Source organism: Clarias gariepinus, chromosome 14 (assembly GCF_024256425.1).
Source record: "Clarias gariepinus isolate MV-2021 ecotype Netherlands chromosome 14, CGAR_prim_01v2, whole genome shotgun sequence".
Lineage (NCBI taxonomy): Eukaryota > Metazoa > Chordata > Actinopteri > Siluriformes > Clariidae > Clarias > Clarias gariepinus.
Genome location: NC_071113.1, coordinates 11592966 through 11620651, shown reverse-complemented (window position 1 = coordinate 11620651; position 27686 = coordinate 11592966). Strand labels below are relative to the sequence as shown.

The following is a 27686-nucleotide window of genomic DNA, read 5'->3' as shown; positions in this document are numbered from 1 at the left end:
ATGGTAAAAATTTTCACCTCACAATCCCATAGGAAGTTGATGTGCACCATAATCTCAAAGATTCAGGAATGCAATATACACACAGCACGGTGGCTTAGTTATTAGCACTGTCGCCTTGCACCTCCAGGGTCCTGGGTTTGATTCCTGCATTGAGGCTATTTGCATGTTCTCCCCATGCTTGGTGGGTTTCCTTTGGGTTCTCTGTTTTCCTCCCACAATTAAAACAAAACATGCAGATTAGGTTAATTGGCGTTTTCAAATTGGCTGTAGTGTGTGTCAATGTGCGTGTGAGTGTTGACCAGAGGACCTACTGTACATACTGTATCATGTCGTACATTTACATTTAGGCATTTGGCAGACGCTCTTATCCAGAGCGACTTACTTTTTTTTTTTTTTTTATCTCATTATACATCTGAGCAGTTGAGGGTTAAGGGCCTTGCTCAAGGGCCCAACAGTGGCAACTTGCTGGTTGTGGGGTTTGAACCTGGGATCTTCCGAACCGTAGTCCAACGCCTTAACCACTGGAAAAATCCAATAGTCTAGGCATGAATAGAAATAAATGGAATTCCACTGGATGACATTTTTAATGTTTGACTGGATGACATCCAGTCAAACCAGGTCTTTTCATTGTACAGAATAACAGGGCACAGTTATGAGAGTAAAACCTCCCTTTATTTCTCTATGTAATCCCCTGCTACACTAATGCACTTATACCAGTGTTTCACCTTGTGCTTGGATACAATCAGTGTAGAAATTTTTCTCAGTACGCCAGAGCTATCATCAGACTGCCTGCTTCACATCAGAAATCCTGGCCTCCCAGGAACTCCTTTAATGGCCTAAATATGTGGAAATAGCTTGGAGCGAGGTCAGGATTGTACTGAAAATTTTGCAATAACTATCAGTCAAGTTCCTGTAATGTGGTGTTTGTGAATGATAGCGTGTACAATTCCCACAGAGAGCTGCGTCTTTTCTGCAAGTAAATTGGGTATTCCATTCGCTTAAAGAGAACAACTGCAGCGGGTTCGAGCTACCTCAGGTGGGATTTCATTCATGGACATACGACCTTCTTTAAAACATTTGCACCATTCCAATGTATTCACTTATAAACAGTTTACAAAAGTGTATAATTATTAAGATGCTCTTCAAAAAACTTTTTTCCCTCCACAAACATATTATAGCTTCATGTAAGAGCAATAATTTCCTGTATAATCCATCACCAGGTTTTTCTCAGAGTTTCTTCCTTATGACTGTCACCTCTGGATTCTTATTAGGAATCAAACTACATCTGGATTTCTGTGAATCTGGTTTGTAAAAGACACTCTTCTTAAAAGTGCTCTGCATATGCGATAAAATGAAGTGAATCTATAAATCAAGGCTATTCAAGATATTAGAAAAGGTGATGAAATCAAAACTTTAAGAAAAAAAGTGTGTGATTTATTTTTTTCGTGAAAGCTTAGATAGTTAAATAGTTAACATTTCCGAATGCATCATTACATTTATCTAATTGAATATAAATTGTGTACTGTATATGACAAAGATTTGGGAAGAAATTTCCCTGCTATTTGGAGAGAATGGAAAAAATGTCCGTGGCAGTTATATCTGCAAAATGCAGCAAAGTTTATGGTAGGTGTAGGTAGAGTGTTTTCTTTTTATGTATTGTGAATTATAAAGTTAATAATAGAACTACTGACAAAAAAAAAAACCTCAGAAGATTTACATTTCAAAGCAAACTTATTTTTGCTTGTGGTGCCTGGCTTTAAACATTAACCGTACAGGTTCAACGGGCCGACACTACGGCTGTTTGTTTGTGTGGGGTTTTTTTTTCTTCTTCTTCTTTCCTTTCCTCTTTTGCACTTGCATATTTATCACTAAGTGATATATTTTTATATCCACTAGGCAGATCTGTCTAATGGATCCGAAATGATTTTTGAAACAGACACACGTTCACTTAAGTTGCTTGAGTGAAAGAGCAAGTAAACAGATTGAAGAGGACTCAAGCTGTGCTTCTGTCTAATCACAGTGAGTCACTGGTGCATTTCAGTTTCCAAAGTCTATCAGAGCTTTGGCTTCCTGTGCGGTCAGGAATGAGCTCTTGTTCACACAACTCTTACTTTACTGCATATTACTTAGTTACCTGAGTATGGGGAGGGTGACATTTAAACGCATCATCCTCTGTCTAACATGTTTCTTATTATGCTGACATGATGATGAAGCAGGCACTTAGCAGCCTATCGCTCTCAGTGGGACGTCACATATTAAAGTACGTACTTCAATTCTCTTTCTCTCTCTCTCTCTCTCTCTCTCTCTCTCTCTCTCTTTGCCTCAGTCTGGCATTTCTACTTGATTTGATTTGTTAATATGCTAATGACAGTGAGTCTCTGGGCTTCAGAACAAAAGGGCCCGCATTGATCCTGCCACTGCTCAGGATGTTTAATTAATGTGAGTTATTACTGCGCCCATGTGCTTATCTCAGCAATTGTTGATTTTAGATGCTTAAAACTGTGATTGTAGAGATAATGGAAGCTTGGGGGAAAAAAAAAACAACAGATAGGCCTTTTTGAGACAGTAGGTGCAGTATTGGTCATACAAGCTCCGAATGCTTAGACCAACAATCAGAGAAACGGACTGAAGTGTGTTTGTAGATTAGATGGAATTTGTTGACGTTTCAGATGTTAGATAAAAGTTGTCACTGAACTTCTGTCCAACTCAGAAAGGAAATGCTGCTTTCAGCTGGTTTCCCATTTCCTCCAGTCCTCGGAATACACGCAAAGCACAATCGAACACGAATCCTCGTGCAAGGATTCGGAGCAGTCATATTCATCCTGACCTTGAAGAAACTAAACAGCGTACTAGGCTTTAACAATACAGTGTGGTGTATCGTGTTATTATTTCGATTACCGTCGTTTAAATTGATAAATCAGCATATTGAGCGATAGCGTGAGCACGATGCATAATAAAGAAAATTCTTCTTTTTTTTTTTTTTAAAGCATTAACCTCTGCTGTGTTACAGATCTGTGCCGCTAGGGTTTTAAAGCATGCTTCTTTAGAGACTGCTATTTTTCATGATCTAATACACTAGCATACTCCAGATTCTCCAGAATGCTTGAGATACAGTATAGAGAGCTGTGTGTCTTCAGATACACACCTTGAGAGTCACTAGCAGGGTGACAAACTGAGATAGTTTTGAGATATGGTTGAGAGTGGAGTCGGCTTAGGCACAAAACCGGGAACACTGGAAAAAATATATATTTCTATGTCTTGTCAAGCTGCAGTTTGTTTGATGTTTTCATGCAGGTTTTAAGATACTGTATAGGGAAGAATTTTGCTGAGACCTGGCAACTTTGTACAAATATGAAAGCTTGGCCAGAGAGATGATGTTTAATGAGCTATGTGAAGTAATCTAGAGCATTTGTCATATATTTTGCTGCTATGAGCGTGAATGAATTGCACACACATTATATCAATATTGTGCTTTTACTGTATATGACATTTGAACCAATTGAAAATGAAAACCTAAGGCAAATATTCAGTCTTTGCTGTTTTTTCTGCATCAAGAAATGTTTCCTCTTGAGACACCACCTTATCACATTGCGTCAAAGTGGAACTTTGCGTATCGTTACAAAGTACCAGATGCACATTTTACGAATAAGTATTGATCTCAGAACCGTAATCCAAGGCTTAAACTGATGTGTCCTTGCAGGGCAATGCTATTAGTGCTTAGACTACTCTGGCAGACGCAAATCATTTCATGAAGGTCATGCCGATTAGCTGATGAGTTCATTCAGAGCGCTAAATGTTAGAAACTCCGGGACATGAACAGGAAACGGCTGCTTTAATAGATTCCCGATGTTTTCTCACCATTCAATCCTTTGCATTAACCCTCTAGATTATCTGAGGCAGTAATACCTTTCTGGGTCAAAACTCCATCTTAGTGGAGTCTGGGTTAAACCCCGTCTTAGTGATTTCATGGAAATGCCCCGTGTCAGCATGGATTGCTGGTATGAATGGCACAGACGCTAAGCCCTTATAAGACTATTCACTCCGGACTGCAATCTAAATGAAAATCTTTGCTGGGATTGATTGAGATCAGGGCTGGAGTGCTCTCTGGGGATGCCTGGAGCTTGGTGACATCATGGCATCCAAATCAGCCAATAATCCATCTAGCCTGCATCCCCTGCTCATTTTTGATGTATAGAAAAATCTGATTTGAGGTTGACATTACCTGACATGTCTGAATGATAGCACAGAAATGTCATTCGGTTAGGTGTAATGCTCGAACTGTCATTCATCTTGACCGTAGTTTAGGATGCCACTGTAAAATAATTCTCTTATTAGTTGGCTCGTGTGCAGGAATCGATGTCCCCGTTTCTCAGGCGTTGATGGTTTCGCGCTGTTGATGTTTAATTAATAGTAAGGGATCAAAGTAATGGGCTTTGCCTAGCCTTTAGTAACATAACGTTAGTGTTGCATCTTCACAACCTTTCATCTTCTCCCCTGATGTCTCTCACAACTTGGTAAAGAACATTCACACAGGTGCTTCTCGTCATTCCTGCTCTCTCTTTCTCTTTAAACTGTCTTGCACTTTAATTAGGAGAGAGTACAAATTTCAGCCAGGCAAGGACTGACATTTGAAGACCATGAACCATCTTTAGAGAGATGTAGTCATTTGGCACTTTCCCACTCAACAGCCTCCCACTCCTAAGATCAAATTAGAGGTACCATTAATGTGAAATGTAAGAAATGAGGGATGCTTGTGGGTTAATTAGGGCTTTCCTAGTGTGGGCAAGTTCGTGGAGCTGTGTACTTGTGAAATCTGATTTCAGTCACTCTTCAGATTTGAAAAGTCTCCTGGTGAAAAGTGACGTTACTGTAAATATTACCTTGTCCTCTCCTTAAGCCCACATTCATCCATTATTTAAGAAGACAATACATTAATAATAATAAAAAAGAAAAACTTTGGAAAGAGATTAATTGGATTCCATTAATCATTTGCCAGCATGATGACATTTTTACCATATGCTACAGGTTGCTTAATGTCCTGACTGAAAATGATTGCCTTTGAATGTTGCAATATATCTTCATTATATAGTGCTCCCCAAAGCATTGGAACAGTAAAGCAAGTTCTTTTGCTATTTGCTATACATCAAAGACATTTGGGTTTGAGATCAAAGGATAGATATTAGGTGATAGATCCGGGTTTCAGCTTTCATTAAAAGACAATTAAAGTCTGGATGTGTTACAATGTTTAGAGCATGGCACATTTTGTTGGGTCCCATCCATTTTTTAAGTGAACAAAACTATTGGAACATATGATCGACGGTTCTTGTTGCCCAGGTGGACTCTGGTAGCTTGATTGTATCAATAATTAAAAATTGTGAATGTCTACTTTTGGTATGAGCTTCATACCAAGCCATTTTGAAGCTAAGAAAAAGGTAAAAGCGAGCCATTGCACAACCATTGCAAATAGCTAGTACATTAAATCGGATTGTCAGGATAAAGGAAGAAACCACTAACAACCAGACGCTTAGGAGGTTGAACAGGAAAAGCAATAGCAGTTGATGCAAAAAAATTGATGCACCCCCAAAAAACATTAGTTTGTGACATTACCAACAACCTCTGAAGGGCAGGGCTGAATGCATTACAATTTGCTTAAAAAAAAAAAAACCTATACAGTAGTAAATATAGAATTAATAACACAAGTTGCAAACCCATTAAAATTAAAAATTACAAAGTAATACAGAGTTCAGCCCTAAAAGAACCTCTACCTTACTGAATGAAACACTGAAGGGTGGAAAAAATAACGGATCTGCTCATGATCCAAAACATATGAGCTCATCCGTCAAGCACAGTGTAAGTCATGTCATGTCTCGGGCTTACATCGCTGCTTCCGGAACAGGCTCCCTAATCTTTATTGATGTACCTCATAATGGTAGGAGAATGAATGCAGAAGTCTACAGGAACATTGTCTCCCAATTTACAGGGAAATGAATCCAATTAAATTGGCAGGAATTTCTTTGTGCAGCAAGAAAATGACCTGAATTACACTGTTATCACAATAATGGACAACATCAGGAACAAAAGAAGCGGTTTTGCACCTGCAAAGTCAATCACCAGGGTTTAAATGGAAAATGCTGTTCTTGTCCTAAAAAGTAAAATGGAGGGAGAACCCTCAAAAAACAGACCACGTCTGAAAGAACATATGGAAGAAGCCTGGAAAAGCGTTAGAAAAGAAGGATGCAACAGATTGGTGATGTCACATGGTTGCTACGTATGCATGTTTTTGAGTTGCTTCCCACCTTTGGCGGTAAATATAAGGACATACAGTAAAAGCTGAAATTCTACTTGAACGTCTTGATTGTAGAGCAAAAACAAAAGAATTGGTTTTACTTTTCCATTACTGTTAAAGGAGGGTGTGTACGTGTATAACGTTTGGTCATTTTAAAGTTAATCAGCTTTGGCAAAGCACGGTTCTTTTGCTGGCTAACCAAAGGATGACCCGAAGCGCTGTCTTGTCTCCAGTAATTCTTCATATCGTGGTGCAGATGTGGGCACTCCATTCTTGTGTTCAAATGATTACATTACAAGACAATTTTGGCAAAATAAAGAACCATTGTCTATCCAGGACGAAAAGCCCCCGCATCCACACCACAGTCTCAAATAAACATGGATGTACACATGATGATCTCCAGATCCCAGCGGAACGCCCAAATCCTGCATACAGAATTTATCAATCTTGTAACCGGAAAATGTCCTCATATTGAGCTTAACACTTCAGTTGAGTCTAGTCTAACTACAGAAGGAATACAAATTTCTTCTACATGTGTGTTAGATATTTAGAAAGGAAATCGTGTAAAGAATGCATACATATGGATAACTATGCATATACAGTATGTAAATAACTGTAATTAATATGTAGGACAGGAATTTGTTGTTCCTTTCAGTAATACCTATATACCGTATATCACTGGGTAATAATTTAACACAGTGCATATACATAGTGTAACCTGGACAATCAAATATGTTAGAGCAGTATTTTTTTAAGATGAATCTCTGTATGCTGTAAGTCCATTCGTACTGCATGGGCTTTTCCCACTGACAGTCATTTTGTGTAATTTTCCTTTTACTGAGCAAAGAACTAAAATCCTCTTTCCTTAAAAACTCACTTTTATGGGAAGTCAAATGGCAGTTGCTGAATTCTGTGATTGCACTCTAACACTATAAAGGTTTAAGAATGAGAAAGTGCGCTACCAAAGCTGTTCGTACATATTTTTTCATTCAAGCTTGAAGTAAAAACTATTTTAACTACATTTAAAACTCTGTCTGGTTGTTTATTATGCATGTTTGTGGTGTTGATGAGCAGTCTTGCTAAAACTCCTGCCTGTGTTGCATGTCTATATTTATAACCATGCATTTACTCCGGCAAATCCGACTTAGAAGATTTAGAACCTTATTTAGACTAGTTTTGATTTGATTGAAATGTTCATGAAAGTGTGCTAAAAAAAATTTATTTTGCATAAATGTTTATTGCATGCCTCAGCAGTTGCTCTTAAACTTCCATTATAGGTGGGCTTTGTGTAAATGCGTTTTCTGTCTTGATTTATTGCAACAGTGGAGTTATTACTTTAATGGACAGCTTAGATTGCTTGGGAAGACCAAGCACGACTGTTTTTCAGTTTCATATTTTTGGGGGAAATTTGGGAAATTTTTTTTATCTGAAACGAACGAAGGCTTTGTGACTTCACAGGTTTGAAGGTAGTTTACAGTATGTCTCTAAACTTCTAGTTATAATAAACTAAACTATTAGGTAAAATGAAAAAAAATTAAATCACATATTTAAGGATTTGTTGATATACTGTAACTACTAATAAACTCTTACATTAAGAATAATTACAAATTCCTTGTGTATCAACAAGTGCTCCATTTCTTGCTGTTGTATTCGTGCCATTTTTATTTTATTTTTTTTACAGACTGTCTTTGCTATACACAGGACTGTGTGATACAGTAAGTCAGAAATGGAAGCTGCTTTAAACACTTGCAAATTTATGCATTTATGAAGTCAGTCAATCATGTGGCACCGGTGCAATGCATATAATCATGCAAATACAGTACAGGTCAGAAACATCAGAATAGAGAAATGCTGACGGCATTTCAGAATCTGCTGATCTACTGGGATTTTCACACACATTATAGTTTACACAAAATGCTGTGGAAAAACTAAACCAGTCAGTGAGTAACAGGTCTCCAGGCACAAAGCCTTGTTGATGAGGGAGGAAGATGATGGTCAGACTGGATCGAATGGAAGGCTACAGTGATTCAAATACCCAATATTTATACCTTTTATAAATATTGGGTATTATACCCAATATAATACCTTTTCATGACCATCTCGAAGTTTGAGATAAATGGGAAAATCACATCAGGTTTCATTGGTGTTTGCCAAGAGTCTGGTATCTGAGGCTCCAATGAATAAAGGCTCAGTTTGAAAAAAAAACCGTTTGGGGAAGCCTGTGTCTAATGTAGTCTCAGGTTCCTGTTCAGAATCCAGACTAGTAGGCAGCGTTTTGGACGCTTTGGTCGATTCCATCGCTTCTTATTTAACAGTATGATTTATTCGATGTTTCCGAATTAATTAAGTTATTGTTTGCTGACACTGATACTTATCTGTGAATTTGAACACGACAATGTAACGAATGGAGTGCCCTCTTTTGGAGCTGCCGGATGTTATGTAATGCTCTCTCTCTCTCTTTCTCTCCCTCTTTCTCTCTCTTTCTCTACAGTGTGTTTAAACTCAGTACACTAGATGGTCACCCACTCACTGCCTCGCTCTGCTTGGTTGTTTTTTTTTTTTTTTCTAGGAGAAAGGCAGTGGCCGATGCGGTCTCAGAGTCACCATGGTAGGAAGGCAATTCTGTGTGGTTGAGTGTGTTTTCCCCTTTGACCCCTGACGTTAGCCTCTGTCTGTGTTTGTGGTGGCTGTGTACTGTACGTCCATGTACTCTCACCCCTCACTCTGTAGATCTGTGCCAACGCTCGACTAGATTTGTCCTGTATTCATTCTCGTTATCTCTTTCATTAAAAGCCCAGCACTCCCTTCTGCTTGACTCACTCCCCCGTAGTGTCTCTGTTCCTCTGGACTTTTTTTTTTTTCTTGTGTTCTTCTCCTACACAAGCATTGGCCACCTCAAAACGGGAAGTACAAACACCTGTGCAAGGATAAAGACAGTTTTATTGATGATGTTACTTCTTGTTAATAAAAGAAGACATCAGATAAATCTGTGCTTATCCTTGTTAACAACTCAACGCTACAGTTTATCAAGAGAAGACCTCGACTCTGGGATCCACCGGAAACCTGGTATGTCTAACAATGATTTACATCAAGAAATGAAGTTTTTCTGTTCATATACAGTACGCAGATGTTTTTTTTCTTAATCAATTAAAAAATATCAGACTTTTCATAATGTCATTATTGGTGTTATGTAACACGTTTAGGCTGAGTGAAATGAATTAAAAACAAGTAAACACAGTGTGCCGTAAGCTGTTTCCTCTCACTTAGGAAGTCCACCCATGCGTCAGTATGGGGTCAGTGTTTTCATATTACTGCATGTCCATGATGTTGCTAAATGAGGCAGTGAAGTGTTGCTCGCCGTGACCTCTGCAGATGGGGTATATAGTCACTTGAAAAGGCTGTCAGAATGCATTTGTCAGCATAGGACCAAGTACTTCATAAGAAAGACCAGGCTATTATTTACCCATCAAGCCTTTACATATCTATTGCAACTTGCCTTAGGTTTATTATAATTAGAGAATATACTTGGAAATGTCTGGGAAATGCTCCGAGGCTTATTGTTTTACCTGCTTCATCAACAACCTAACCTCGTCATTGTACTGAAGAACGCCTGTTGTTATTGTTGTTGTTGATGATGATGATGATGATGATGATGATGATGATATTTTAATCCTTTTCCCTCTGAATATTGCCAGTTCTCCTCACTAGCTAGCTCTTCCCTATCAAAATATAGTGTTAAAGATGCTAGCATAAACTATTTTCCCGTTTATAAATAAGAAAAAATCATCTTTATTTAGCTTTCTCCAGTTACTTGGTTGATTAATCTATCTATTAAAAAAATAGATATAAAACCTTGACAATTTTTTACAATTTTAGTGGACAGCATTGGTCACCTTCCAATTTCTCTCCCATCTTATTCTACAATTTCCTCCTTCCTTTACGACACGCCTAATGTACCTTAATCATCTCCTGCTCATAATGTATCACACGGCAGAGTAATACAGCCCTATTCAGGCTTTTCTGCATACTGCACATACAGTTCATGGGCTTATGATTTTCAAGAATGACTATGCCGCTCCGCCTGCCCCCCATTCCTCTTCCCCCCATCCTCCCCTTAGCCAGAGATCAAAGACAATTTTGTCATCTTGACTGTCTGTGGCATTGTTGCAATTTAAAAGCGTTCTTTTGTCATGACAATCTCAGTATCTGGATTTGAACCCGGCTGGAAACCCAATAAGTCTAAAGGATCCAATACATATTTTTAGGTCATCATTTGTCCTCTTCTCCATATACTGTAGATGAATCCAGAGCTGTCTGTCCTGATTGACAGGTTTTAAGAGGAATGCCTCCCGATCCCGCCCACACACCAGAGCTAATTATGCTGGCTTGGATCCTGAGCCACAGATCCCTTTGTCATCATCATCATTCAAACTCCCAACCTCTGGACAGGGTGAATTTTTTATTTGTAGAACCATAATTTTTTTTTTTTTTTTTTTTTTGATTCCTGATGATTCCTGGCCAAAACATTGAGTTTAACTTCAAATCTGCATGCTGGAGCATTATGGCATTTAACATTTTGCAAGTAAATGTTAATTCTCTGTGTCAGTCGTTAAATGCCAGCTCCCATCGGTTTCCTGGCCCCTCTGTCCATCAGAGCAGCAGGAGAAGGGCAAACCCACTGCATTGCCATGTCAACATGCCCACTGGGGCCAAAACCTGCACCTCACCTGGTCCTGCCCTGGATGGTACACAACATTGGTAATTAAATAAGGAATGAGGAATTTATTTTGAAGGAGAGAAGAAGAAAAAAATGAAGGTTAAAAAGTTTGTAAAACGATGTATGAGGATTCCCAGGTCTGGTCTTTCCTGCCCATGACCATTCCGCCGTACCTCAATATCCTGACCATCAGCCACTTTATAAAACTCATGCTTCATTAAAGGTCAGCTATATTTTTAAACCATGCTAAAAACCTTAGTCGTTACATTCAGTGGAAGAGAAATTGTCATCTTTAATCAGATACAGTGTCGGAACGGACCACTCCCTGATTTCAGATGCTTGGCATGTTATGGTTATTAAGGAGGCAATTTGTGTGTTTCAGTTGCTTCTAAACAACACTGGCCTGGCCTGAGGGTGAGTTTTGAAGAGGAGAGGGGGTGCTGTGCGACACTGCCGGCTATACAGCTGTTCGTGCAAATGTTCGTTTATGACCTTGTTTATTTGCTTCCTTTTTGTGGAAGCACAAAATTTTGTGGATTTTTTTTTATCTAGTCGGGCCCAGCTCATCCGTTTTAGACGTAATATTCAGAAAAGAGAAGAATCATAGGGTTGCTCAATGGTTTGATCATCAGGTGTTTGCTCCGACTACTACGGTTTTATATAAGATTATTCTTTGTCGATGTGCTTTTAGGTCATTGCTTCTTTATTGCAAATCCTAGGCATGTCTTCATAAATGTTTTTGAGCATATTGTTTATTTTCATTAGATTAAAAATCGTATCCGTGCAAAAAATATGGGATGAAAAGCCTCCCAGCATTTGTTGCACTCGTTGTAAACAACTCCGCAGACAGGAACGATAAAAGTGTTAACGCAAGGAAAGTTCATAACATGAAAATAATTTGCTTTGCAAAAGAGTCCCCCACTATTTTTGCAGTAATACAGCCCACATACACAGCATTTGTCACTCTTTGTGATGCCGATGCAGTTTTTCTCATGTGAATATGCAACAGAAATGTCAGAATACTGAATCACTGGCGTACCATCTGGATATTATTATGCGGATTGGCAGGAGTGTTGTTGTCAGGATGTATTAGGTGTGAAGCAGGAATGCGTGCGATGTGAAGATTCATTCGCCCGTAGGCGCTGGGATCAGTGATTGCTGCTCCCTATACTGTTTTTGTTTTGAAAGGCCAAACCCATCAACAACGTAGGCTGTACATGATTCACAACAAAGTAGACCTTGTGGCGAAACAAGGGAGTTAATGCTGTGAGTTCAGCACGGCTCCTTCGAATCAACCACTCTGCATTCAGCATCTCGCTGAATCCCCCAGCTCAAGGCAGTGGGTCAAAACTTTTTCCCGAATTCATCACGGTTGAATCTTCCACCCCTAAGGATGTCTAAAGTTTTGTTCTCCTTTCTCCGTGGAGCCCGAATGAAACCGACTGAAACTTTACCACCCTCCTACTTACCTGAATAGGCTTAAAGGCAAAACGAGGAGCATCTCCATAACAAAAGACAACAGTGTGCCCCTGTGCCTCCAATTAATTTTCACATTCTCAAGCATGCCAGGCAGGAAAAGAAAATAATTGTAAAAGGCAGGTGTTTCTGAAATGGTTTTTTATTATTAATAATGCTCGCTGGCTGTCCCTTGTTGCCTGGGATTTTTTAAATTTTTTTTTTTACTCAAATGTATGACAGAGTGACAGGTCACTAGAACGGACCTCAGGCTGTAGCTAGGTTTTATCTCTCTGCTTTACCCCTCTCAAAAGAGGCTAATTGGTCCCCAGATTAAAGCGAGATCACTCAACTGGACCGTGCTCGGTATTAATTAGGCCTCGCAACGAAGCTAGTTTGTGTCTTTCTCTGCTGCAATACACACACTTGGTCGGATATTTGACTTAATTTGATAGTGCACTGACCTCTTAAATTGTCTTTAACTTTTTCACTTGAACTTGAGCACTTTTAATTCAGCAGATGTCGTGGTTGCAGACTCACTGCTGAGGTATTTCCACAGTGGATTTGTTCTTCATGCAATGTATATAAAACTCGGCTTATCTATTTGAAAGGAGCTGCTTTATCAAGTTACACGCTACTCGTGATTTATAGAGCTACAGCTGAACCACTCTTTACTACCAGCTACAGTACATTAAAGCTACCTTTTCCCCCCTGAATCTAGTTTGTCCAAAAGAAAAACAACTGTTATATGTTCTTTTGTGCAGATAATTTATTGCACAAAATTAAATGTATATTCTCTTTGCATGAAGTGCCATAGCAAGGTAAGATGCATTACTATTACAGCTGTACCTCAGCATACGTATTTAATTTGTTCCAGAGGTGAGTTGTTAGGGTGAAAATTCAATAATATTCATTAATAATATTTTTTATAAGGAATATATGTAAATTTGGCCAATCCATTCCAGCCACCCAAAAATATTACCAGTACAGGTAAACCTTGGATTGCAAGCATAATACCTTTTGGAAGCAGTTGTATATCAAAGCGAATTTTCCCATAAGTAATAATAGAAACTTTAATGATTCGTCCCACAGCCCAAAAATATTCATATAAAAATAATTTATACACAATATAAAGTAAAACATAAAACTAATTTACCTGCACTTTACCTTTGAAAAGATAAAGCAGTGTTTCCGTTAGTGTGTTTGTGCGCATACGTGTCTCTCTCTCTCTCTCTCTCTCTCTCTCTCTATATCTCTATATATATATATATATATATATATAAATATACACATGTGTGCGCACAAACACACACACTATATATATAATATATATATATGTGTGTGTGTGTGTGTGTTAAAACTGAAGAAACACAAGAGGAAATAGAGGGCTACTGTATAGAATGACTCTCTCCCTCCCTCCTCTCATCTTACACAGTAGCCCCCTCCCTTCTCTCAAATAAGAGAAGGATGGGTTTACACACACAGACACACACACACTAATGGAAACACCTCCCAGTCGGGAAACTTAATGACACTCGTGCGCGCACTCACACACACTAACGGAATTAGTGCTTTCTGACAGAAAGTCACCGACTCTGGGAACTGGATTTTTAACAAGAAACCTCTTTAATGACACTTGCTCTTGTGTTGTTTTTATGACTAGTAGACATATCGACATGTATCGACATTCTTTCTCGTCACTTACACTTAGTATTATTCCAATTTAATATTATTAGTCTTCTGTAGTTTCACATCAATGCAAAATGAAAATCAGAGGTCTACGGGAGTGCTGCAGTACCCCAACACCCCTACTTCTTCCAGCTATCTTAGTAGGATACATCTTTATAGCATGACTAGATAAAGTACCCATCATTGACAAGGAAAGAGTTTTTTAGAAATATTTGAAAGGGTAAAGCTAAAAATAAGCTGATCAGCTCTGATGTAAACAGTGATATTATTATTTCAGGTTAAAGCCCACATACATGTTTGTCTGTTTTTTATGTACGGCAGAACTCCATGCCTAACTTGTTAATACAAAGAAATACATTTTTGTAAGGTTGAGAATCTTATACCTTGTTTTACGCTAAGTTTGATTTCATTTATGGTGCAGGTTTGCATGCCTGGTATGAAGCATTGTATGAAGTGTATGTATCATAAAGATATCACTGCAGGAGCGAGTTCTGACCAATGTACAGACAAAACCCTTTTTTAATTTATATACATCTTGTTCATTCCTTGAGAGTTACATACAAGAGGCACACACCTTCTGCATACTGAAATGAGTGTCATACAGCTACAGTAGTTACTCCCCAACACTGCATGTTAATGTACAGTATACAGTTGTTTTACGGACTCAGAATCTGCACAGATATAATTTATACAGTGTTACCTCATATGGCACACCCCTCTGGGTGTCTGGCACTGGGATGTTAGCAATGGATCATTTGGGTGCTGTGGGTTGTGGGGTGAGGCCATCGTGGATCACACTTGTTTATTTGGCACATTCCATGGATGATTGATCGGATTGAGATCTGGGGAGGCCGGATCAACAACCTTGAACTCTTTGCCTGCTAAGCCCCAAACACAGCAAGTTGTGACACACTGGGTGTTCTGATCCATTTCCAGCATTGATGTATTTCATTTGTGTACATTGGCTTTTCTATGGGATCACACTGGATGAGCTGGCCTTTGGTACACACAGACATAGATGAGCCTTGGGTGCCCACGAGCCTGTCCCCAGTTTACTGGTATATAATTGATAATCATATCAATTATTATATATATGTTTGTTTTTTTTTGTTGCTAAAACAGCATGTCAGCAACATTTTCTGAATGTTGCAGCAATACATTTTAAACAGGCAGAACATCATAAACCTCCAGTATTGGTGTGTGGGGTCCATTCCACAATGCGGTCATTTATCACAGACATTTCACTGATCCGAGGTTGGCAACGCGGGATAGCTACTATTCGTCACAGCTCACATCACAGTGAACTGAACATCCCACGATCCCTCCCCAACCTCCACAAAAGTCACACACTGCAGCACCATGGCCTGAACACTTCCGAATCTGCAGTATATACAGTATAATACACTACTATACACACATTCCACATCATGCAATACACACATTCCACATCTGATGCACATACATAAAATCGGTGTGACAGCTAGAATTCCCCAAAGGTAGAAACATAAAAGTGAGCAGATGAGCTGGCCTTAATTATGGCACACATACATGAATTATGAATTTGTGTGATGTTTCTAATGTATCCCTCTCCCCCATAACGCATGTGGTGGTACAGAAGATTACTTGATGTGCACTTGAGTGCATGAAGCAGTTTGCTGTTTCTGTATGACATCTCTCTTCTGTCATTTCCAACATGAATTTTTGTTATTGCTCTACATGTTTAAAAGTACACTAACGTTTTCATCATCATTGCTGTGTTGTTACTCTTTAGTCCATGTAATTTGTATGCAATGCACCATTACGATTAGGAGTTTGTCTTCCCCTAATGCATCATTTCTCCTATCTGGGCATCCATGTTCTAGATAAGAGCTTGTTTTTATATCGCGGTTTGGTTTCCATTTGTTTATTTTTTTTACCAGCAAATCAGACATGTCATTGCTTCTTCTGCAGGCACGCATCAACACAACTACAACCATGTGGGTCACAGTAGTCCTACTCGAACTCCTAAAAATGGTAAGGATCACTCTTCTCCTCTTTTTCTTTCTCATCATGATAACAACAGACATACTACAAACCCAAACACCGTTATGTTTTTCACTGCTGTCTTTTTTTTGTTTTGTTTTCTGAGATATTTGAGCTATTTAACCACCACCTGCCCCCCTGAAGCCTGATGGTACTGTGAACCAGCCAGTGCCACTGTGCATCTTCTACACTGTCACCAGCAAGAGGATGCGGTTCACATTGATTTGAGCTATTGTTCTCTGGAGAATATAGTGCACTCTGCTCAAAATGAGTGGTGATCAAAATTTTAAATGCTCAGCCTGGTCCTTCTGCCAGTTTGGCACAATTAAGCCAAGGGATAATGCACAGGGATTTATATGGAGGACACACTGCATAATCTAACAGTAAATGGATTTATAATAAATGTTTTATTTAACATGTAATGTACAGTACAGTATAATCATTGATGTGGTGGTGCTTTGGGATGTTTATTTATCATTCATGGAAGTAGTTTTCAGCATCAGCACTTTGCAACAGCCAGCAAGTTCTCCACCATGCTTAAGTATTCCGGACACGGGAATTTATGCTTTGCAGGTTCTTGGAAACCAGCTGTGTTTTTTTTTTTCTTTTTTTTTTTCTCTTTCCATGTTATTAACTTCAGGAGAGGCTTCCAGATGGGACAACGAGAAATCTGTCGCCTTATTGTTGAGAGATTGTGAGTTTCGATTAACTAAGACACACCTATGCTAGCCAAGAGAGTGAAATTCACCATGGTCTCTGAGTGGGAGAAATGGTCGAACCGCTCCTACGCCATAAATCAGAACAACAGTAGGTCAGCCAACTGTTTGAAGGTATCTGTAAGCACATGTATGTGGATGAAAAAAAACTGCAGTTTGAAAGCGAGTGGTGTTCGACTGAATATGTGACAAAGAATGTGTGAATCGGAAATGGAAAAAATACACTTCAAGAGAGAGATTAGGAGAGGCTGACTAGTGGCTATAACATTCCATATATGAGGGGCGTTCAAGTCAAACCAGGATTTTTGATTATGCAGAATAGCAGGACACAGTCATGAGAGCAAAAGCTAAATTAAAGTAAATGTCTTCATATAATCCTCAACACTAATGCTAATGCACTCATCCCAGTGTTTCACTACATAGTGCTTGGAGACCATCAAGGTACAAAGTTTTCAGGTCTGAAATGCTGGCCTCCGACAAATGCCTTTAAGGGCCCAAACATGTTGAAATGGCTTAAGGGGAGGTCAGGACTGGACGGGGGCTGTAGCAATAACTACCAGCTGATCTCCTGTAAAGTGCAAGTGGTGTCCATGAATGATCGTGTGTACAGTTCCTACAGACAGATGGTGACAAGTTATCTGTCAATTTACAACATTTGAGAACGGCTGCAGTGGGCTCTGAGGCACCTCGGCCAGGATCGTCATTCACGGACATAAGGTGTTTTGTTAAACGTTTGGATCGTCATTCACATAAAGGGATGCAGTGAAGACCTTTATCCCAAGTTTTGGTTATTTGAACTCCCTTCCATACATTTATGGCTATGGGAAAAGAAGAATAAAACACTTTATAACACTTGGGAAATAATCAGTCAGGTTTTAACCCATACATATATACAGGGGTAAAATAATAGGGTGTCTTTTATCCTCAATTCAGCCGACTACAATGCCAGGGTGTGTTCCATAACTGAGAATCCATACGTACCTCATTAGATGAACATCCACAGATTCCTTATGATACTCAATATATAACTCAGATAACTTAGTGAGAGTGGTACTGCATACACTGTACATGCCATAAAGGTAAATGAAATGGATGTACGGGCCGGACTAAGGTTAGAGTTGAAAGTAGTAAATATTTCTATGAACTACATTTAAATTTTGAGACAGCCACTACATATTCCACTCCTTTACTCTTTCTCCTAAATTCCTTTTAGTTTGAGCCAGAGTTTGCCTTCATCATTACATCCCTTACCACAAAATGAAGTAGAAAGCAGCCAACGTGGCCATTTCAGCACGAGCCAATTCACTTACGCCTGCCGCAGTGCACACACTACACATGACATGTGCTTGAGGAATCAATTCGAGCAGATGAACAAGCCGGGCAGGGACGACAACTATAAAAACAAGCTGACACCGAGTATTCATACTCCATCGACGTTTTTCGCTTAATGAAGACACACTGATCAAAAGATGAAGGGAAAGCTCGGAATGTGTGCTACGTGCGCTTTGGATAAAGAGCTCTCGACTGGTGTCCTCAAAATGCGGAGGCTAGAAATGCTCAAAGTAGCAAGCAGCAACTGCTCATCTTGTTAGTGAAAGGATTAAATCACTGCCTTTTGGTGAGCCGCTTTAATTCGCCCGGGGAGGAAGCGGGTGGGGTGAGAAGATGGATAGCACTCCCTAACAAGCTCCAAAGATTTTTTTTTATTTTTTTTTTTTCAGCAGATTGGTTGTTATAAGACAAAGCCTGTTATTGCTCCTTCCCAGAGAGGTTAATTCTGTTTATGGCAATGGAACTTTCCTCTCAATAACACGGCAGTGCAGCCTCAATGACACTTTTATTACTATTGCTGTTTCCTTTGAGATGTTATGATTTAATTAAGAAACGAAAATACAATGTTAATAACTATGTTTAATGCTAAAAAGATGAACTGACTGTATTAGAGAATTCTCTCTGAGTGTGTGGGTGTGTGTGTAATTTGGCTACAGCTTTCTTACATTTTTACATTTTCCAGATCACAGAATCAAATGATAGACTTAAAACAAGCATTTACCAAGGCTTCCGTCCTTCTCTCTTATTTCATCCTATAACAACATTCTTACATGTAAGGAATTCACATTTCCTCTTGTAGGAAACTAGTCAACAACAGGGTTGTAGAATTTGTGCCATTGCCAAGCTGATTATTTTCAAATGAAATTAATTGCTGAATTTTCCATTTCTTTTTTACCACAGTAATTCTGCCGTCACTACTTATTATTATTATTATTACAGTTAGTCCCGACCGAGTCATCTGATTGGACGAGAAGCATTCCACGAGTGGTGATACAGGGCATAACGCCACGGGATGCTTTACTGTATGTGTCTCGCTGCGTCACTGGTGTTCTATCAATCGTTAATTAAACTAAGCGTCAGTCGCCAGCGTGGAAACGAGGTAGAAGGCTATGGTCCGCAGTACTGGAATGCGGGGAGACTACCAGCCTGCCAAAACCCATAATCAAAACCGGTCCCCAGTGACTTTCAGCAAGACAACACATCAGATAATATCATCTTTAACAATACCTTTAATTCTTAATAATTGCTCCCAAGTAAATTTAAATAGCCACTTAAACTTCCATGTTTTTTATTTACAGCTTACTCGAGCTACACAGCCTAACTAGCTTCTGAAATGAAGCTGAATAACAAATCCCTCTTTAACTGCTGATCGAGGGCACTACTGTATTTGGTCTGTGGAACGAGGGATTGCACCCCCTTTCCAGCTAGCTTTCCATTTCAGGCTATTTGAGATTTAACCTCAGAACCTGGAAATTGGAAAGAGTTACACACATTTATTTACTATATAAAGTCCTTATTGAATGTCACATGCTTTCTGCTGCTTGGACATGGGTTATAACCATGAGAAGAAACAAAAACTGCACTTTTCTTTTAGTCTGACATTTAATTTGCCTAACCTCACCTACTCACTCACTAACTCACTCACTCACTCATCTTCTATACCACTTTATCCTGTATTCAGGGTCGCGGGGGCCTGGAGCCTATCCCAGGAGACTTAGTGCAGGAGGCGGGGTACACCCTGGACAGGGTGCCAATCCATCGCAGGGCACACACACACACATACACACTCACACACTTATTCACACACTACGGGCAATTTGGGAACGCCAATCAACCTAACGTACATGTCTTTGGACTGTGGGAGGAAACCGGAGTACCCGGGGGAAACCCACCAAGCACAGGGAGAACATGCAAACTCCATGTACACAGAGATGGGTTTTAAGCCTGGCCGGGAAACGAACCGGGACCCAGGAGGTGCAAGGCAACAGTGCTAACCACTACACTACCGTGCCACCTAGCCTAACCTACAGTATGTTATTATATGTGAGTCATGCTTTCTTGCTTCCTTTGGGCAGGTTTCAGGCATTTGCATGCTAATGCTGTGCAAAGTTAACCACTTATCTAAAAGAACATCATGTGAAAGCCCTTGATGAAAATATGCTCAAATTAAAGCATCAGGCTCATATTTCCTCTTACTGCAAATGATGTGCAGTTCTTCATTTTCCATGGTTTCTTAGATTCATGCAGGTGTGATACCCAGTAAGGACCTAATCTTTCCATTTTGAGTTGATGCTGTTTTTTTGTTGTTGCTGTTGTTAAGGTTTTGCTGTCATGTTTCTGAATTTAATGTTTGGTTTTGCACTTTATACAGCCACCTACCAAAAATCTTTTCTCAGAGCCTCCTCCTCTCTTAACTAAAGATGAAACTGTTTTGCCATTTTACACCCAGGACTCAGAGAAGCGAAGCCCACAGCATGTGTTGACCAGTGTAAAATAAAGTGCATGGTATTGTATAAACATTATTCTCCTCTCTTGTCACACCCTCTGGCTCCCCGATGCATCATGTTTGTCTCGGAGCCCATTCTGTGGCACGAGTCTCTGCCCTACTTTTACCCAGAGCACGATCCCTGCATGTCCAAACCATGCCCATGCTGGCGTGACGGGCACAAAGCCCAGGGAGATGAAGGAGCTGTGACAATCTCCTTCTTCCATGGCTTTTACTGACATCATTTCACTAAGGAAACAAGGGTCCTCTGCTGACTAGCGGGCTGGAGATGGACGCTATTTACCAGGGCTTGACTAAATCACTGTCTCACCATGGCTCATTAGCCACTAAGTCACAGGCTTCAGTTCATCCACTGATTTCCCTGAAGTCCTTCTGCTGCATCCTCCAACTCTCCCGAGCAGAAAACAGATAGAATTGTTTATAGTTGTTACTCTGTTTTGACGCATCTTTTGGTCTGCTGTCTTGTCGTCCTCCAGAGAGCACGCGCATGAACAGCATCCTCACATCGCAGACGGAGCCATACGATCTGTCCTTCTCCCGCTCCTTCCAGAGCCTGTCGCACCTGCCTCCATCCTACGAATCCGCCATGAAGGCTGACCTCAACAAGTACTCCTCGCTCAAAAGACTGAGTCAGAGCCGCTTTCTCATTCTACACTCTATTGAGCTTGCTTTTTTTATTTTATCAAGGCTGGGATCAATTTCATTTCAATTCCTTTTGCTTCGGCCTTAGCCAGTTCAGACGACGAACTGAAATTCGCCTCGCGATTGAAATTTGCAGGTTCAGTTAATTATTAACTATTACTCCATTTCACTAGGTGAATTGAATTTACTGCTCAGAATTGCTGGAATTGACCCCAACCCTGCATTTTACACTGTGCCTTGAAAGCATTTAATGGTCTTTTGTATTTGTATTCTATATCAAGAGTGCACAAACTTGCTCCTCAATATCTTTTGCATTTAGCAAGCCTGATCCAGCTTATTGAGATTGTCAGGAGGCAAACTTTGCAGGAAGATAATTCTCCAGGAGCAGGATTTACACCTGGAAGAGTACATCCATGATTGGACTATTGTGCTTGTCAGACCATATAAGCTTTATTGAACATACCATGACCCCACCCCCACCCTTCAGAAGCCCCCTCTCTTTAAAGCATGGCATTCAATACCAAAGCGAATGATGAACATACAGTATTGCAGTTTGCTCCAGTCGCAGCAGAGGACTTCCCCATGACCTCTCTGCCCTAGTCTATTGATCTGACTGATTGTAGATTTATTCTGTGTAATAAGAGCTCTCTAAGTAAAAAGTAAATATATAGGATGACTTGGGTAATTTAATATGGATAAGCCATTAAGCCATGACTTAAATCCACATGAACTATGGGGAACCAACAGATCTGCCTTTTCACCTTTAATAACTACAGTACTGTATATACATAAAATCACAAATGCTGAACAAGCTGTATTTTGCTCTTAGCAACAAATAAGTAACTATGGTCTCTTTTTTGAACCTAAATTAGTTTATTTCTTCTTTAAATCCGAAAGTTTATTGATAAACTTCAAAATTGTCAATTTTCTTACAATAACTGATGACCTTATACTGTAGCTCCGGAGAAGTATGTCAGTTTGCTTTATTATGCCTTGAAGGTTAAGAACAATATGTGAGTGTGAGTTATATACAGTGCTGTGAAAAAGTCTTGAGCTACCCATCATTTCTTTTTATTTTGCTTCCAAATAGCAGACTTTCTTGTATTTTTAATGTAGTCTTGATGAATAGTTCTCAGCGCTTCCTGAAGGACTTTTTTTGGCTGTCATTTCAGGCAGGCATTGGGCTTTCATTTTTCGACCAGTCCCTGTACCTAAGCAGTTTCAGAGGAACATTTTTTTTGTTGGTTAAGCCACACAGTGACCTATAAATGATCAATGCAAAAAGTAAATTAATTAATGAAATGTATGCATGAACCAGTGGGAAACTGGTGCAGATAATGTAAGAAAAATCAGTCCGGTGATTAGTATACTGGTGATGCTGAATGGTTGAAATAGATGAGAGGGGAAATAAGGTTGCTGCTGAGGTTGGTACGGAAACAAGCATTTTTTTTATGTATCTTTAGGCACTTTGCAACCTGTCACAGCTAAATATTTGTTTCTATTTCTTTCATTTACATCATTTAATTAAAATTTTTATTAGTTTAATTTAATATTAAGGAATGAGGGGTGGGTCAAGGCTTTTGGACAGTACAATATATAAAAAATGCCTGGAGATTTGTCAAAAGGAAAAAAAAACCTTAAATAATTATTTACCGTAATTCTTAAATATTACAAAAACATATCTTCCTGGTGTTTAAAAAAAATCATATTCTTACAGCCGTGTCTCAAATGTATAGCATCGCCATGGTCCCATGGGAATGGGTAATAATATCCTTTTGCATGTTGCATTATTATATATCAGTATATAAAGAATTGCATACAGTTGTAGTGTCTGTTGAGTTTGTTCAACATATACGAGCTGTACACAGTTTTAAACATCTACTTTTAATTTGCAGTAAGCTTGATCGAGTGCATGTGCAGTAAATTTGTAACTTACCTTCTTGAAGTCTACCACCTCAGGGAGCCACATTCTAAATGCAGGAGTCTTCGATCTATAAATCTCTAACTTTGGGTCTGCTAGAGAAATGACGTTTCCTTGATTTGAGGTTTTAATTTCCTTGAATACAGCTCCCAGTAGTTAAGTGGTATCTCATCTCAGCTACAGTGTGTGAGGAGATGTGTGTCCGGTGTAGCTGATCTCAAGGTCATCAGCTTCGTTCGTTATTCTTGGAAGAGCCGATAATTTAATTACTTTCCTTTCCTAATCATTCAGTTACAGATACAGTAGTTACTCAGTGCTCTTATCTGTGTGGTCTCCAGTTTAGATAACAAAGTGAAAGATGTTTTGGTTTTATTTCCCTTTATAACAAGAATACTAACAAGACCATTGCAGTGTTGTCATGAAAAATATGCACTGTATATTGATGTCTAACTGTAATTATTTTACAACTAATTTTTTTTTTTACAAATAATAATTTACAATTTTTTATTTCAACATTCTGGTATTTCTTATATAACTGTTAGGGGTGGAATAAAACAGACTTTATCATTCAGTTATTATAATAAATACCATGAGCATATACACCGATCAGCCGTAACAGTAACACTCGTTATCAATTATGCACCAGTAAATGGGTGACAGGATCATGGAAGTCTCATCTATGCCTTTGGGAACCAACTGCTTGCCTGTTATGTCTAAACCCACAAAAAAGCCAATATAGCACAAATTGCTGAAAAAGAGTCAATACTGTTCATGACAGAAAGGTATCGGAACACTTATTGCATCACAGCTTGCTGTGTACAGTATAGGCCTGTCCTGGTGCCAGATACCACAGCGCACCTACAGAGGCCTTATGGAGTCCATGCCTTGATTGGTCAAAGCTGTTTTTGTGTCACCAAGGGAACTCAAATGATATTTAAAAGGTTTTAATGTTATGCTGATTGGTGTATGTTGTAAATATTAAATTCTTAGCTTCAGGAATTATAATAATAAGAATAATAATTAAAAAATATAATACATTTTACCATTTTGGGATTTTTTATAATTTATAAGACATTTATAATGTTCATAAACACTTTAGACATCTTAACAATGAGGGAGCATTTATGAATGTCGTAAGTGAAAACTTGAGGTCAAATTATACAACATTTTTGTCTTTACACGAAAGACAGAGGAAGAGAAAAGAATCCTCAATTAGCCTTATGGACTGACTTTGTAATTTTAATTCCTTATCCTGAAAGTTATTGATTTGTTTTTCATTTCCAAAATATTAATCACATTGTAATTCAGTGAAGGTGTAAAAAAAAATGTCTTATTACCTCCTTAAATAGGATCATTTTTATTAAGATTGTGCTTCATAACAGTTTTCCATTATTGAGTCAGTAATGGAATCTACTGTACATACACAGCAAAGTAGGAGGAATATACAGTATTCAACCCAAGATTTCTCAAAGCTTTATGAGCTGAGCTGAACAAAACAGCTGAACTATTTTGTAGACTTTTATGTAAAGACCAAATCATGTACTACATAAAACCACTAATATCTCTCTGTAAAGCAAAGCTTATAAAGACCCAATACTGTATAACTGGAAAGAAAAAAAAAATAATAATAAATAAAACACTGTAGTAAGCTGCCCTACTACTTAGATGAGAAACTTTAATTTATCTTTGTATTCAGACCGTTCATTTAAAGAGGCCTAGTCTGACCACTACTTAACATAACCAGATTGCAGAAGCTATAAACCATTAAGATTAAAAAGCAGTTAAGACAACGTAGGCTACAGAAAGACAGCATGCATCCGAGAGCTTATTCCTCAGTCAGGAGTTTACAATCCTGCCATCTTTCACTTTTTTCATCTGCTGGAAGATTTACAGTATTAGGTTGCTTTTGTTGAGAAGGACACATGACGCTGTCACAAGTTTTTCTTAGGATAAAGAATCGTATTGTTCCTCCTATCAGGATCAAGCCTGAAACTGCTGACTACCTGTACAGTAGACAGCCTCCAGCATGTGCCTGGTTACAAACTGCATGACTTCTATGCACATATGTTTTGCTCGTGTTTACACTTATGACAGTTTTCTGAATTATATTAAAAACCACACAATTGGTGATGTCTCTTGACTAAATCTGACTCTGCTCTCCCACAGCTGACAAGGATGTGGATGACTACTACACCCGGAAGCGGCACCTTCCCGATCTAGCAGCACGTGGCACCCTGCCACTACACATGATCAAGATAAGCCAGGACTCTCAGACTAACCAACAGGCTCAACAGCAGCAGCAGCAGCAGTCGTCACGCCAGCGTCCTCGCCGTGTACAGAGAGCCATGTCTCAAGACCGCGTGCTGTCTCCGGAGCGTGGTTATGCTCAGGACTATCCTGTGTCTCCCTACCCTGCGTCCCCATATGGCGAACGCATCCTATCTGACGAGCAGCTGCTGTCAGCTGAACGCCTCCGCTCACATGAGCGCCTCATCTCCCAGGACCGGTTGCATTCGCAGGACCGCCGCTACTCGCAGGAGCGTGTCCACTCGCACGAGCGTCTGCATTCTCACGAACGCATGCACTCGCAAGAACGCCTCTACTCGCAGGACAGGCTACGCTCGCAGGACCCACTGCTTTCACCAGATAAGACGATGTTGTCCAAACATGGCAGCTTTCACGGTGACAAGTCCATGTCCAGAGCCATATCGCACACGGACGTGTTTATGCCCACTACGCCGCTCTTGGACCGCTACAAGATGACCAAAATGCACTCGCATCCCAGTGCCTCAAACAACAGCGCCGCTCCTGCAGTGCACAACACGCTGAACAAGCCCCAAACCACCTCCAAGAGACAGGCGTTTGCCTCACGCCGCACGCAGACCGTGGAACAGCTGCACTATGTCCCACAGGCGGCTCAGCAGCAGCATCACCACCACTACCGTACAGGCAGTAAGACCGAAGTGACTGTTTAATGATTTCAACCGGACCTCAGCCATCCACCAGGAACTCACACACACACACACACAGAAAGGTCTTAATACCAGTCCTTGTCTACACTATACTCTATTCCACATATTCTCTGTATTCAGACAAGAGACCCTGCTGTGTGCATACCCATTATTTTTTGTGTGTTTGTAGATCACAGATATAGGATGAGAAAATTGTGCAGCTTGTCAGAAACCTATCCATCCAGTTCTGCAGTTCTTAAGGGCTTTGCAGGGGGAAAAAATGTGCAGAGACTTTTAGCAGAACGACAGAAGGTGTAAATGAAACCGCTAGTTGGTGCGAATGTGTAATGGAATTATATAACTTTATAAATATATAAATACACATACTGTTTGTACTTAAAGTCCTAGTCATAGCTTTAGAAGTTCTTAAATGAAACTTAGGTTAGCACTTCTATTGGTGCCTCTATGAAACTGTTCTTATTCATCAACGAAGTGGTTTTGTGGGTTAAAAAGCACAATTGATTAAAAGCAATTTTTTAAATTTGTTTTTGTTTTGTTTAATTAAATTTTTTTTGGTTCTGACCGTTTTTTTTTTTTCTGCTCATTTGTTTGACGGACAATGGCAAGTTCATTTGCATAGATGATTGTAAATAAGCTATTTTAGCCGCAGTAATTGAAAGAAGTCTGTTCTGGTTGGCATTTGTATAGTTTTATTTTTGAAATTCACTATTTACAGATATGACCCACTAGCCCAATATTGGATCATTTTAAACGAATACAATTATTGTACGTGTCATTGCAATTGTGTTTGTAGAATGAGACCTGGGTGAAACTACATGACCACTCTTGATATCTGGCTGTAGACTGTGCTCCAGTGAGTGACTCACAAGAAGAATATAATATGCTTGTTGTAGTTGCTTCAAATAAACCATCCTTATTTTTCTAAACATAATCCTCATCCAGAGTATTCCTATTGTGTGCGTCATACTGTAACATGCATCTACACCGATCAGCGACGACATTAACCCCACCGACAGGTGAATTGAACATTGATTATCGATTATACTGTATACCAGTAAACAGGTGACAGGATCATGGGTACATAAGGCTCATCTAGGCCTGCGGGGACCAAATGCATGGTCCGATCCTACAGAAAAGCCAATGTAGCACAAATTGCTGAGAAAAGTCAATGCTGGCCCAGAGCATCACAGCCTGCCGCATATGGGGCTTAGCAGGCAAAGAGTTCAAGGTTGTTGATACAGCCTCTAAATTCCCCAGATCTCTGAGCATCCACAGAATGCACCAGACAAACAAGACCAGATCCATGGATTTCCCACCTCGCAACCTAAAGCATCCAATGGATCCGCCGCTGACGTCAAAATGCAAGACACCAGAGCACAACCTTAGAGGTCTTGTGGAGTCAAGCCCCAAGACGCCAGAGCCCAGAGG

At 39.5% G+C, this 27686-nt stretch overlaps 1 protein-coding gene across 6 annotated transcripts in view; it reads left to right on the top strand.

Moving 5' to 3' along the window:
- Positions 1-27195, top strand: part of LOC128541614 (protein shisa-6) — a 56208-nt gene extending 29013 nt beyond the window's left edge. For 2 of the 6 annotated variants that reach the window (XM_053512115.1, XM_053512114.1), the window contains 4 exons: positions 8856-8894; positions 16098-16160; positions 21200-21352; positions 25453-27195. In XM_053512115.1, the coding sequence (XP_053368090.1) occupies positions 8856-8894; positions 16098-16160; positions 21200-21352; positions 25453-26261 (1064 nt within the window). In that variant the 3' untranslated portion in view covers positions 26262-27195. The remainder of the gene's footprint in view (positions 1-8855; positions 8895-16097; positions 16161-21199; positions 21353-25452) is intronic. The other 4 variants (XM_053512116.1, XM_053512117.1, XM_053512118.1 and 1 more) reach the window with 4 other exon arrangements.
- The last annotated feature ends 491 nt before the right edge of the window (positions 27196-27686 follow it).